Source organism: Marmota marmota, unplaced genomic scaffold (assembly GCF_001458135.2).
Source record: "Marmota marmota marmota unplaced genomic scaffold, marMar, whole genome shotgun sequence".
Classification (NCBI taxonomy): Eukaryota; Metazoa; Chordata; class Mammalia; order Rodentia; family Sciuridae; genus Marmota; species Marmota marmota.
Window position 1 is genome coordinate 5,637,684 of NW_026000119.1, and position 13,819 is coordinate 5,651,502.

The 13,819-nt window shown below is 37.6% G+C and overlaps 1 protein-coding gene across 1 annotated transcript in view; it reads left to right on the top strand.

Annotated features, from left to right (window-relative positions):
• Window positions 1-920: 920 nt before the first annotated feature.
• Antxr2 (ANTXR cell adhesion molecule 2) overlaps window positions 921-13,819 on the top strand; it is a 135,206-nt gene continuing 122,307 nt past the window's right edge. Inside the window, exons 1-3 of the mRNA XM_015499160.2 lie at window positions 921-1,393; window positions 2,078-2,149; window positions 4,206-4,277. Coding sequence (XP_015354646.1) covers window positions 1,242-1,393; window positions 2,078-2,149; window positions 4,206-4,277 — 296 coding nt within the window. The 5' untranslated portion in view covers window positions 921-1,241. The remainder of the gene's footprint in view (window positions 1,394-2,077; window positions 2,150-4,205; window positions 4,278-13,819) is intronic.

The window sequence follows — 13,819 nt, forward strand, 5'->3', positions numbered from 1 at the left end:
TATCATTTCCAAGATGAAATTCTCAAATCTGGAGCTTGGGGTGAATGACAGGTCAAAGTATTTTGAGGTATAACTTTTTATTCCTAAAGAAGTCCGCTCCCTCCTTCTCCTCCCCCCTTCCCACCCTTTCTTGGCTAGGTGAGATGCTGCTATAAAATTAAAAAAAAAAAAAAAAAAGGAAGAGGAAGTTTGCTTTCTCAAACACATGCATGGCAGGTAGAAGTGCGTGTGTGGGGGTGGGGAGGGGCTGAGTGTGGTCCGAGCAAGTCACCACCTCCCAGGGAATTGCTGGCCTTAGGTCTTCCGACCTCTCAGAGGGCTGTTCCAGCACAGCTGAGGGAAATAGGCCAGGCCTGCAGGATCTGCGGGTATGTTTAATTTCTAGAGGACATTTGTTTTTCTCAACTCCTCTCCCCCTTTCAAAATCTGGCAAGCGTTAGTCAGCTCCAGCTCGGCACGAACCCACAAGTGTGAGCGCGTAGCTCTGCGGGCTTCAGACCCGGCCCCGCCCGCCTCCGGCGCACACTGACACATTAGCCCGGAGCTGGCCCCAGGGCGCTCTGGGTCTTGGCGGGGCTTCTGTCAAGCCGCTGGCCCCAGGGCACGCTCCGCCTCCTCAGCTTAAGGGGACGGCCTGGCCCAGCTGTGAGGGATCCAAGCCGAGCACAGGGAAGAAAGTTTTGCAGCGCGGAGGGGAGTTGGGCCGTGGGAGGAAGAAAACCAAAAGAGGAGGGTCTCCACTCTAAGTTTGTTTGGCGGTCGCCGCGATCGTGGGGCGCCTGTCCCGGAGCTCACCGTAGCGGCCAGACTTTAGCCTTCCGGGCGGATGGGACTCTCTGTTCGGGTCCGAGACCGGCGCTAGAGGCTCGGCCAGGGGCCGGGGAGGAACTTGTCTTGCGAGCTGTCGCTGTGGGCCTTTATTGTCTGCAGGAACTCTCCGGAATCGGGAGGGGGAGGACTGGATCGCGCTTCCACTGGGATTCGTCAAGAGTTCCGGCGGCAGCTGTGGCTGCTGCGGAGACTCCCTTTGTCCTCTCAGGACCTCCCTCTCTCCCTCTCTCCCTCTCTCCCTCCCTCTATCAGTTGGTGGGTCCAGCTGACCCGGGCGCCGGCGCCCCAGCTGCTCTCAGCGCTCCCATCCCAGAGCCAGTCCCTGGTGACTCCAGCCTCGGTTGCTTATTTACCCTGCCGAGCCCAGGGGGCTAAGAGCAGGAGGGAGTCTAAGGCCCCCCGGCCACAGGATGGTGACCCGACGGTCTGCGGCCCGCAGCTCCGGGAGCTGGCTGTTCCCAGGGCTGTGGATTGTGGTGCTCAGCGGTCCTGGGGGGCTGCTGCACGCGCAGGAGCAGCCGTCTTGCAGAAGAGCCTTTGATCTCTACTTCGTCTTGGACAAGTGAGTGCGGAAGGAGGCCAGGGTCTCCTGGTGAGGGCGGCACTGGATCACCGGCAGCTAGGGAGGTGGAGATGAGCATGTGCGCCCTGGGGAGGGGTGTTGGAAACCCGCGGATGGGTGCCCTGTTGCTATCTCCTTTCCAAGGCAAGCGCTTTTGGATCTATGTAGGCTGGAGAGGGATGGAGTGGTGGTGATGGGAACCCAAGGCTACTGGGCCCTCTGGAGAGGTGGACTATATTTACTGCTTGCCAGTTTGGGAGCCTCTTGGGAAATGTGAGTGTGACCACCTGGGGTGGCATTCTTGTCCCAGGGACTCTCTGTCCCTTGATCCTAACCCACCCAGCACACACAGGCTGTCTGAAGTTTCCTTAGTTTTATCCTGATCACATTGCTTTCATTGGAGCAAGGAAAAGCCTTAACAGCCCAATATGGTTTGCATTTTGTGCGAAAAAGGCTTTTGTGTTTATTGTGAAAAGCTAAGTCCTGCTCCAAACAATTAGCAGGGGGAGAGCCCCCCCAGATTGGCTAATGTCCTTGGCTCTGGTAGCACCAAAGTTACTGGGGGAGGGTATACTCACTTTGCTTGAAAAGGAGGGCAGCCAGGGTTGGTCTTGGTAGTACTAAATAAATGTTTGTATTTTAGTTTTATTTTTCTGATCAGTTTAATTTCTTTTTTTTTTTCAGGTCTGGGAGTGTGGCAAATAACTGGATTGAAATTTATAATTTTGTCCAGCAACTTACTGAGAGATTTGTGAGGTATTTTTCCCACTTTACTTTTCTTGGCAATGGAGAGAAAGTAGATCAAAATGTAGAATTTCTCCTTTACAAAACCTTTTGCAGGAAAAAACCTTTTTCTGAAATGTTGATTTTTAAGTGCCTCAAGGAGGTTATTGCACACATGTTATTAGGACAGCTGTTCAGTCCTTGAGGGCTTATTTTATCTGGATCCCAAAAACTTGGCTCAGACTCTGGGGAAGCATCTTCAAATACTATTCCAAATGTCTTTTCCTTTTTGAATTTTCATCTGTTTTGAATTTCAGTTATGCTTTCTTATAATTTATCACATTAAAAATTAATTTTATGCTAATAGTATCCATAATATATTTTCCATTTCACACAATTCTTACTATTGTAGAGGTCCTCATTTAAGAGAAAAAAAAGTGTTGGAAAACTTCAAGTGAACATGTGTTAATAACCCACTACCAGAAAAAGCACTTGTGTGTGTGTTTAAAGAAATGACTTGTGTTTACACAATGTGTGGGTGTGTGGCTGGTTTAAAATTTAACTGTTCTATATATGCAATAAGCTTCACTAGGAAAGACTGGTTTCTTTTCCTATAAAAAGCATTACTGCTACAAAATCCAGCTTACTCTCTTATTTAGAGGTAACCAGGAATTAGTGGCATCTCTTATTTAAAAATAACCCTGAAATAGTAGGCTTTTTTCCCTCTCTTTTTTTTAAGGAAAAGAAATGCAATGAGCAAATGCGAGTTTATCAAGATAATGGAAAGGACATGAATAGGAACTGTATCATTAAATATTGCTTCTTTCAGTCTTGTTAGCCCAAATGTTTTCTGTAAAACAGGCTTGGATGATCAAAACATTTTGAAAGTCATGTTGCAAGTAACTTCAAACAATCTGTAGAGGCCTAGGCAATCCTTGCTTTCAGTTATTGGCAGCAGTAAAGTTATCCCTATAAAAATGTATGCCTGTCCATGTTCAATCATCAGTCCCCTGCTTAAGAAGCCAAGTATAGCACTCTCATTTCTGGACAAGGTCTGAGGTAAAATTGCCTAGGGAAGAAAAAGAAACAAGACCCTCCTATGTCCTTACATGTCAAAACAAAACAGACAGTTGTTTATAAATTTTCTGATTTAATCCTATGGTGTGCAGAGAACGTCACATAGTTTTGATCAAAAGCAATGAATTATTTCAATGCAACTGTCGAAGAAAGTGAGGCTCATATTCATTTAGTCTGGTTTGCAAACTGGAATTCTATAACATACAGTTTTCTGGTGGAAGCTTATTTGCTTATTATAGGAAGTGAATACCAGATGACTACTGAAGAGAGTGATGTTTAAAGTATGTATGAGCCTTTGAGACAATTCTGATCTTCAGTTTGTAGACCTTAGTTTCATATCTTCAGTTTCAGATCTTAATAATAGTTTCAGATTTTATTAACAGTTTCTAATACACTGAATACTAGAAACAAGAAACATTCTTTAAGATAGCTGCCTATGACCTGAAAGATGTAGCTGACTGGAACAATTACTGTTGATTGGAAATATAATATTTGAGATGTCAAAATACTTCATGAAAAAGTGATGTGTTAGTTTTTCGTTTTATTACAATTTCCAAGACACTCTTTAAATATTCTCACTTTGGGATGAATTGTATGTGGACCCTTATCATAATTGTGGTCATTAGGTCAAACTGGCTGCTTTCTAGCCCTACTTATGTTAAGGATAATCACTCTGAAGGGTCTGGCCTCCTTCAAGGGGATGAAGTCTAACACTAAGGGAAGAAGCGTTTTCTATGAAAGATTTTACATCAGCCCCAAATTTATCTTTCCAGTTAATCTCTTTCTAAATGCAAACCCCTATGAGCCATGGAGGGGCATTGGGCATCAACAAGTATTGACTAAATATAAAATGACTTATGCAATAATGTTAAGCAGACTCAGTGTAGCTACTTAGGAAGTTCCATTTAAAAGAAGTCTGGACCATCAGTGAGACCTGGGCCTTAGCTATACATCTGTATTATATCAATATTTCTTTTAAAATGTTTTAAATGCCTCTTTTCTTATTTTGCAGCCCTGAAATGAGATTATCTTTCATTGTGTTTTCTTCTCAAGCAACCATCATTTTGCCATTAACTGGAGACAGGTTAGTGCATTATCATTTCACAGCAGGCTTTTTAGTAGAGATGAATCTTAAAGGCATGATTGATGTTTCCAAGTAGTAATTCAGGCCTCTCAGTGGAATCAAGCAAATGTGCAGACAATTCATTTCTCTATGCTAATAGAAGGGAAAGGAGGTATGAGCAATGGAAAAGAGCAGATAATCTGAAAATCTATATCTTTTATGTTGGCTGTGGAATGTACAAGGAAGCCCAGAACCTTGCCTTAGTTGTAGATTCATAATTTTCTATCTTTTCCCCTCTCTATTACTGTGAGTAGCTCTACATTTTTTTGTTTGGATGTAATGTATTAATCAACAAGGATTTGAAGAATGATTGGAAAGGAGAAAGATATGGAATCTATTTGGATAATTTAGTAGATTCAGTAGAAATCCCAGATTTTCTCTCTTTTGAGGTCCACTGATACTGAATATATTCAACTTTATGAAGGAACACATACCACACACACAAAATCTCCTTAGTGCTTTTAAGAGATGTGGCTTTTCTCAGGCTAATGTCATACATTTCTGTCACTTGATCTTATCATGGCAGGCTGGAAAAAGTCATTGACATATTTAAAGAAAGGCTGCTTTCAAGGAGATCAGTTTTGCTTAGTAGACTGTAAGCACCATAGCTAGAAGGAGGTTTTATTCATTTTTATTTTTACTTTGTCTAACTCAAAGAATATAAGATCTTGCCCAATGAATTCTTATTTAATGAACAAATGAATCAGCATTATTTTGAGATCAGATTTCTCCAATCTGTAGTTTTAACAAGGGAAACTAATACACTTTCTTTTGCATTATATATGGATTTCTGAAATGGTATATGTGAACACAGTTTTTTTTTCCTTATAAAATTTAATTTAAACAATTGATTGTCATTTGCTTCTTGACCATCTATTTCTATGAAAAGGTCAAGAAAGTATAACATTTGAACGGGCTCAAAGAGAGAGTTTCTTTATAATTCACTGAATTGATTTGGAAAAATTTATATATAAGCTTCTAACTTTGTTCATTAAGTTTCCTTTTTCTTAAGAGGAAATCTAGGTGGTAAGACCAGCCAAAGACTTCAGTCTTCCAATCAATATTTTACTTTCTTACTTTCTTGTGTGCATGTGGTTCTCATCAGAGATCAGGGTAATAGTCATTCCTTACAACCTCTGTACAGCAGTTTTCTATGTCCAGTGATATAACAGTTCTTGACTTTATAAAAAGAAATTTTCTCCATTGCCCAACTTAATTTCCAAAGAAACAGGTTTGGATCTAGCATATCAAGGGAAAAAAAGAACAGTTTTAACATTTATGGCATGCATATATATAGAAAAGCACTTAGCATAATGCCAGACACATAGAAGACTCAGTAATTGACAGCTACATACATTGTGCCAGCTTCTGTAGGCACTTTGCATATGGGTCCTCCAGCACTTTGGAGATGAAGTGTAGTCACTGGTTGCCCAGATTGGTATTCCTTAGACGTGCATGGAAGGGGTTGAAATCTTTTAGTTGGAGATTCTTTCTTTATGGGAGGTTGAATCCAGTAGAGGAAAGGTTGAAACTGGTGCGAGAAGAGGTTTCTCTTTCAAGAGGCTATGTTATTGTTGTACTTTACTGTTGCAGTTTAAATTTGTTCTCCAATTTTCTAGTCAAAGTCAAGAATAAGTTGCCTAACCTCTTTCTGCTTCCATTTTTCCACCTAGATAATGATAATGACAATGATGATGATGATAATGCCTACTTCATAAAGTTTTTTGTAAGAATTGAATTGATAGTGTGGAGAATGTAGGACAGAGTCTAGAACATAAGTATTCAAGAGATAAAAAATTTATTATTATGAACTCCCAATTTTACCCCAAATACAGATTGCAGAATCACCAACTTGAATCTAATGTATGAAATATGATATGTCAAGAGCTTTATAATGTTTTGAACAACCAATAAAAAAAAATTAAAAAAAAATTTATTATTATTATCTAGAGCTAGGGAGTATGCAGTATTTTAATTATCAGAGAAGAATTATGCTTATATAAAGGGAATATTGTTATATGTTTCATTTCAGCTATATATATATTTTTGATGAGTAGAAATTTGAGTGTGTAGGGATAAGGAAATGAGGAATAAGAAAGAGCATAACCATCATATATCACTTCTCCAGAGAGAGAGAGAAGACAAACTGTAAGAGGGTGAATATTAAATAATATTTTGAAATCATCTGTAATGTTGCAGAATAAACAGAAATTCCTCTACTAAATTTTAAATAAATTATATTATTCATGAAAAAAGGGAATATTGTCCTACTTAAAGGGATTGATACTATTCCATGAGTAATTCTAATAATATGACTTGCAAATTTATTTTATATATAGCTGACTCCTCTTTTTCTAAGTAAAAATGCTTTTTGTTTTCATGAATTTCACTATTTGTGGTGTATTGAAATAGTTTGGGATGACAGAAGATATACTGAAAAACCCTGGGTAATCACTCTAGCTTTGCCACTTAATGATTTGGAGACTTGAGGCAAATCATCTACTTAGTGTGTCTGTTTTTCTGTCTATAAAATAGAGACATAAAATCTGTCATATTTTCTTAGAGCATTGTTGTGAAGATAAAAATAAGATGATGCATAGAAAGGTCCTTTGTATATCATAGAACAATTTCCAATAAAGGATTTTGTTTTCGTATAAATTGTTCTTTTACTAATTTTATCAGTTGAATCAGCAATTTTTCAAATTTCTATGGTCCTCTATATTTGGGTATGGGATCACTTTTCTTCCACTGAACAATTTTAAGTATGTAGAAACAATTTACATATTTTATGGTTGAGGAAATGTTTCCATAACTCTTGGGGACCTTTGTAAACCTAGAAATTGGAATCCTACATGTAAACTTTTCTGCTGTCTTGAAGCATGCTCACAAATAGGTCTAAGTACATAATTCAGAAAGCAAAGATTAAGAAAAGTACAGTGGTTTCATAATTTTGGTTCTGTTACCCATAATTCTTCAGTACCTCAGTAAATATGAGAAGTACCTCTTTCATGTTTCTCAGAATGTTGCTAAAGGTTTTCAGGAGAGGTGAGGCAAGTTTGGAGGACAGTAAGTGCTTATGTAGGGCCATGTCTTCTGTTATGGCTTCAGGATGGTGTTCAATAAATAAGTGTACAAATAAATAATAAACATGGCAAGATATTTCATTACATATTTATATGCTAATTATTTTAAAAAATTCTTTTAAATATTTCAATTTGAATTAGTCCCACCTTTTCTCTTACCCCCTGACTTTTATCCTCCATGTGTTTGTTAGTTCAACCTTCCACCTACCTACCTATTTGCCTGCCTACCTTATATACAGGATCTGGGGATAACATAAAGATGAATGATCTAGTGTGGTGAGTAGGGACATGACCATATACATAAATAGTCTGGGGTTGCATTATAGGCTCAGGTAAGAGAAAAATGCCAAGTGTTGATTAAATATGGAGATATCCAGCTTTTCGATATTAGAGAATATGGAATCAGGATGGATTTTTAAAGAATTCGTCATGATGTGGCATAAATACAGATAGTGAATTATGCTTAGTTCTGTTCAGTATTATCTTAAAGTGGTAATAGTGATTTAGGTTAAAACATTTGTTAGACAATTTTTGTGTGCCAGGCAGTGTGCAAAGTGCTTTGTATGCATAGCTTCAGTTAATCCTGTCAATTCCATGTAATAGATGATGTTATTGTCTCCATTTTATAAATGAGGAAACTGAAGCCAAGAAAAATAATGTAGCTTTTCTAAAGACACACAGTTAAAAAACAATATGTTAGCTAGACGATCTTTTAAAATTTGAAACAGATCATGCCACTATCATGCTTAAATTGGTCTAATGGCTTAGAATAGAAAATAAGTGCCTTCTGATTGCCTCAGAGCTCTACCTGACTGCCCCGCCTCATCTCTGCCACAACACTCCATCCTACAATCTAGCCCAGCCATCCTTTTTTCCAGTCCCTGCATGAGCCAAGCTTGTTTGTGCATTAGGATCTTCCCTCTTTCTCTGCCCCAGATCTTCTCCTAGGTAGCTCATTCTTGTCATAACTCACCTCCCATGTCGTCTCTTCTAAGAAACCTTGCCTGGTCACCAAGTCTAAAGGAACCCCACCACTCTTGCATATTATCTTTTATAACACTCTATTTGGTTATTACTTTTTGAAAATTTTCTCTTAATCATTTTATTCGTACCTCTATGACCCTATTATTAATTATGAAAGTAGGGAACCTTAATTTTTTGTGTGCATTCATATTGCCCAACACCTAGAACAGGTCCTGAGACATAGTGGAAGCTCAATAATTATTCATTGAAGGAATGATTAAGTTCTTCTGACTCTAGAACCTGATTATTAGTTGCTCTCATAGATTTTCTCTCTTTATAGTTGTACTGTTTAATAAATGGTGACTTAGATTTCCTACTTTCCTTATTCCTACTTACATATTTCAGTGATAAATGTCTCAAACTTCCTTTTCAATATATGTACTTGTAATCTAATTGAGTCATAATTTGTTTGACTTGAGCACAATAGTCAATTACTTAGGGAAAAAAATAGTCCTTAGGCAAACTTATAGGAAATCATAGAAAAGTCAATTAAGCTCAGACAAGATACACATTTCTATTATTTGCATGAAGTTTTGGCTACTCATTCCTACCTCCCAGTAGGCAGCATGTGAAGCATCAGGACTACCCATTCTATGTATGGTATCCTGAGAAACAGTCAATTGTCTTTACAGCTATTTACACTATTGTTTGGGGGTAATTTATTATGTAGCATTATGAAACCAACATAGAAATTGTGACTTCATCAGTAGCTGAAGAACCTTGAAGAAATTGATGGGAACACTGGAAGAACAGTGCATAAATTGTTACTGGAGGCATAAGCAGAGATAGCTTTTGTGTGTAGTGGTAGAAAGTCTGCTGAGAACGTGGAAAGTTAAAAATGTGTACAATCAACTAGTGGATGTGGCTCAGGAGCCCCCAAGGAGGACCGTTGAAGGTGTCAGGTAGCTTCTTTCAGCTACCTGTGATGACATGAGAGGAGCAAAATGGGTGGAAGAAGGAACTCCTGTTTTCAAGCAGGATTTAGAGAAAGTATAAAAAGCCAAAACTTCATGCATTTAAGAATAAAGCTCTTTTGCATTCTGTTTCTCTTATCAAAATGTTCCCTAAATCTAGGAAATGGCCTTACTGAGGTCAATAATCAGAACCAGATTGCTGCCTGTAAAATGTGGAATCAGAAAAATCAGGTTGATGGTACAGCTGAAAGATACTCTGTTAAGATTTCAGGAAGATCAAAGATGAGGCCTTATAGATCCTCTCATCTACATAAAAGGGCTTATAAGAATCTGACAAGTATATTTTACAGATCTTTCAGGCAAACAATAAGGTTTCTAAGAGTCTTTTGGTTATGTTGCTCACCTGATTTGAAAATCTAAAGTAAAAAGGAGCCTCTTTTGAAGAAATTTTGTGCTTGTAGGTTTTGTCTAATAGAATGGATCATAATCCCATACATAAGTATCATAAAATTTCTAAAGGAATTATGTCAATTGGATTAAAAGAGACAGATATACTTGAAAATGAGACTTCTGGTCTCATTTTGAATTGATATTTAGAAATTATATTTAGAAATTATTTACCATAGTTTATTTAGAAATTATTTACCAGAGACTTCTGGTCCCTCAACTTCCTATGGACAGGAAGGAGTTAAAAAGGGATCTATTTCTTATGAAAAAGGAAGGACGAACTCAGTAACTGTAATGGTGTACAACTCAGGAGACCCGGACAGGAGGATCTCATGGTCAGCATTAACAACTTGGCAAGATTCTCAGCAACTTAGTGAGGCCCTGCCTTAACAAAAAGAAAGGATGACTCAAAGTGCAATCAAAGCCCAGAGGGTGGACCCAGGAGCATATACGAAAAGCATACATAGAAACATAGATAGATTCCCAAGAGACAGGACTGAGCTGTACTTAAAGAATGGAAAATAGGTAGTGATGAGACAGCTGACACTTCTGGTACTAGGTGACTAGTTCCTTTTTTGGTTATTCAATGACGCATGAAAAAGCATCCTCATATGTAATGGCTTACACAACAACAATTTTGTTCTCACACAGTTCTGTGGGTTGACTGGGCTCACTGGGAGCTTTCTCTATCCAATGTAATTCTACTTGGAGCTGCAGTCACAGATGCTGGTTTTTGGTTCAGGACCCTGGGTAGGGCTGTTTAGTAGAGCACCTGTGGTCTCCTCCATGTGTCCTCCACACGTGGCTTAGGCTTCTTACATCTTGGTGCCTGGGTTCCAAGGAAGGGTATTCCAAAAGCAAGTCTTCCAAGATGAAGAAAGCAAAACATCTTGTTCTCAGGGTTTGGAGTCAGATGTTAAGGAACATACCTTCTACCTTATTCTTGTGACAAGCCATAATAGGGGTAGCCAGTTTTAAGAGGAGAATAGACACATATAGACTGGATAGAATTGATAGAAGTTATATTTAGAAATTATTTACCATAGTTTATATGAAAAGAAATAGCAAAATTTGTAAGATGTATCTCTTCATGAGCTAAATATGTCAGTTTAGAGTGAAAATAAACCAAAATAACAAATTAGAATGGCAATATTGACACTGGCCTTGATTCTATTACAATCAAATAAACTAACAGCAAATTTTGAATGATAAAAGTCTTTTACTTTTATTATTTGTTATTAACTTCTTATCATCCTCCTTTTCATAAAGTAATATTTGTTTCTTAATAATAGTAGCATGTTCTCCTTTACTTATATTATTTGAAGATTGCCACTATTTCTTGAGCCAGATTAGAATAGATTGGCACATCTCCCTTTTCTTTTACAGTTTTGAATAGTATTGTTAAATTCAAACTTTCAAGGACTTAAGAATTAATGATATGCAGTAATACTTTGCTAGCAGAATATGAAGATATGTTTATTTCCTAATTTAGAAAATTTTCACATTTGTGGGGTTGGGTGGTACCTCAGTGGTAGAGCACTTGCTTAGCATGTGTGAGGCACTGGATTCTATCCTCACCACCACAAAAAACATAAATAAATAAAATAAAAGTATTGTGTCCATCTACAACTAAAAAAAATTTAAAGAGGAATATGTTCACATTTGTAGTATAAATGTACATTTTGAGATTGTTTATATTCAACTATTTATTCAAGACCAATATTGAACACTTACTATGCATATGATTTATAGTTTGCAGTACTTAAAGGTTTTAAAATTCTAGGTGTTTTATGAAGGACTAATAAAGGGGTAGTTCTCAGATGAGGTGTGCAAACTGTAACTGATTAGGCTGATAGTTCATATTCAAGTTATCTTCTATGGATAAAGATCAGGGCTAGAGTGAATAGATGCAAACTATTTCTATCAGTTATCAGTCCCTTAGGTGCCATGAAAGGTACCAAATGTTTGGCATGCAATAGCTCTGTTAATCTTTGTAACAACTTCATTATGCAAGTAGTATTATTATCTCCACTTTTTTTACTTGTGGGGAATGGAGGGCCAGAGAGACTTCATAAGTTTTCCAAAGTCACAAGATGAGTAAGTTAAGTGCCAGAACTGTGAACTGAGGCCAAGTTCCCAGGCTTGACCTGTGTGATGTGTTTGTTGTTTAATGCAGAGTAGTAGCATAATGAAGCATTAGGGTCAGATGGAAGATGATTTCACTGTGTCCCTGATACACCATATGATAAGAGAATAGTAACTACTATGTGTGAGCACTGACTTTGTGCCAGACACCTTACGTGTATGAATTTATTTGATTTTCACAATAGCTCCATGGTGTCAGCACAGCATTGCCTTTTCTTATCAATGAGGCAACTGACAAATAAAGTTTGGATAAGCTGCCCAGGCTCACATATCCTTGTAAGTGGAGGAGCTGGAGTTTGAAACTAAGCAGTCTGCTTCTAGGACCTGAGATCTTGTCCATTGTACTGACCTGTCACCTCAAATCCAGCCTGCCACATTTACAGACTTTCTAGGGGAGCAGAATGGTATTGTGAAGGAGAAATGCAGATGAAAAGGGTGTGTTCCTGTCACTACTTACTCTTTTCTCCTCTTCTCTCTGTCCTAATACTCTTTGTCTAGGTGCACACAACCTTCCAAATCCTCAAAGATGCCAGATGGCATTATATTATAAATATCATAGTGAACATGTAACAGATATCTATAGAATTAGTGAAATAATATCGGGTCAGGCATTGTAATTTACATTTCATAGAGACAACGAAGATCAGAGGAATTTAATAACTGTTTATGGTTACAAATCCATATGGTCACAAGTCCATCTCTTTACGTCAATCCCCAAGTGTTCCTATCTCATTATATAGCTTTCCACATACAGTCATCCCTTAGTATCTGTGAAGACTTGGTTCCAGGACAACCACAGATACCAAAAAAAATCTATGGATACTCAAATCTCTTATATAACACTGTAGTATTTGCAAATAACCTATTTGTATCCTCCCATATGCCTTCAATCACCTCTAGATTACTTACACAATTGGATACATTATTGCACTATGTAAATTGTTGTTATAATGTAGTGGTTTGGGAATAATTAGAAGAAAAAAGTCTATACATGTGTTTAGTGAAGATGAATTAAAAAATGTTTTGGTCTGCAATTGATTAAATCTGCTGATACCTGTGGATATGGAGGGCTGACTGGAATTCCTTTTCAAGATCTTCCTCTCACCAAAGCTTTTTCTTTCCTCTCTTAATTTTTTCTTTCCTCTCTCTTTTTTTTTTTTTCCTCTCTAACTTCCACATATGAGAGAAAACACATGACCCTGACCTCTAAGTTTGGCTGATTTTACTCAACATAATGGTCTCAAGTTCCATCCATTTTCCTACAAATGACATAATTTCATTTTTCTTTATGAATGAATAGAACTCCATTGTGTATAAATACCACATTTTCTTCATACATTCATCTGTTGATGGATACCTTGCCTAGTTCTATAATTTGGCTATTGTGGATTGTGTTGCTGTAAACATGGGTTTGCATGTATTGCTATAGTGTGGTGACTTTAATTCTTTAGGATAAATACTGAGGAGTGATAAAGCTGGGTCATATAGTAGTTCCATTCCTTGACTCCAGTCATTCTTTGATGATAAAATGATTTTGTTTTCTATTAATCTCCCTCTGTATCATCCTCAGTAAAGTGAAAACTATTCATATTATATTTAATGAGATAAAATTGGGTTTACCAATTCAAGAATTTAAAAGGAATTCTTTTTTTTTTTTTGCTTCTATTGGAAAACTAAAATTCTTAGAATGGAGAATGGTATCGTAAGCGCTCTTCTGATCTTTTGAATTTAAACTTGAAAAAGAAGTTTTAAATTTATTTTGGATAGTTTTTACATCATCATTTATTTATCTCTTCTTATGGTTTTATCTATTTTTAAAGGAGTTTAAAATTTATATTTGAAAAACCCTCAAATTGGGTTTTATTTTACTCATGTATATGAGATAGTTCTT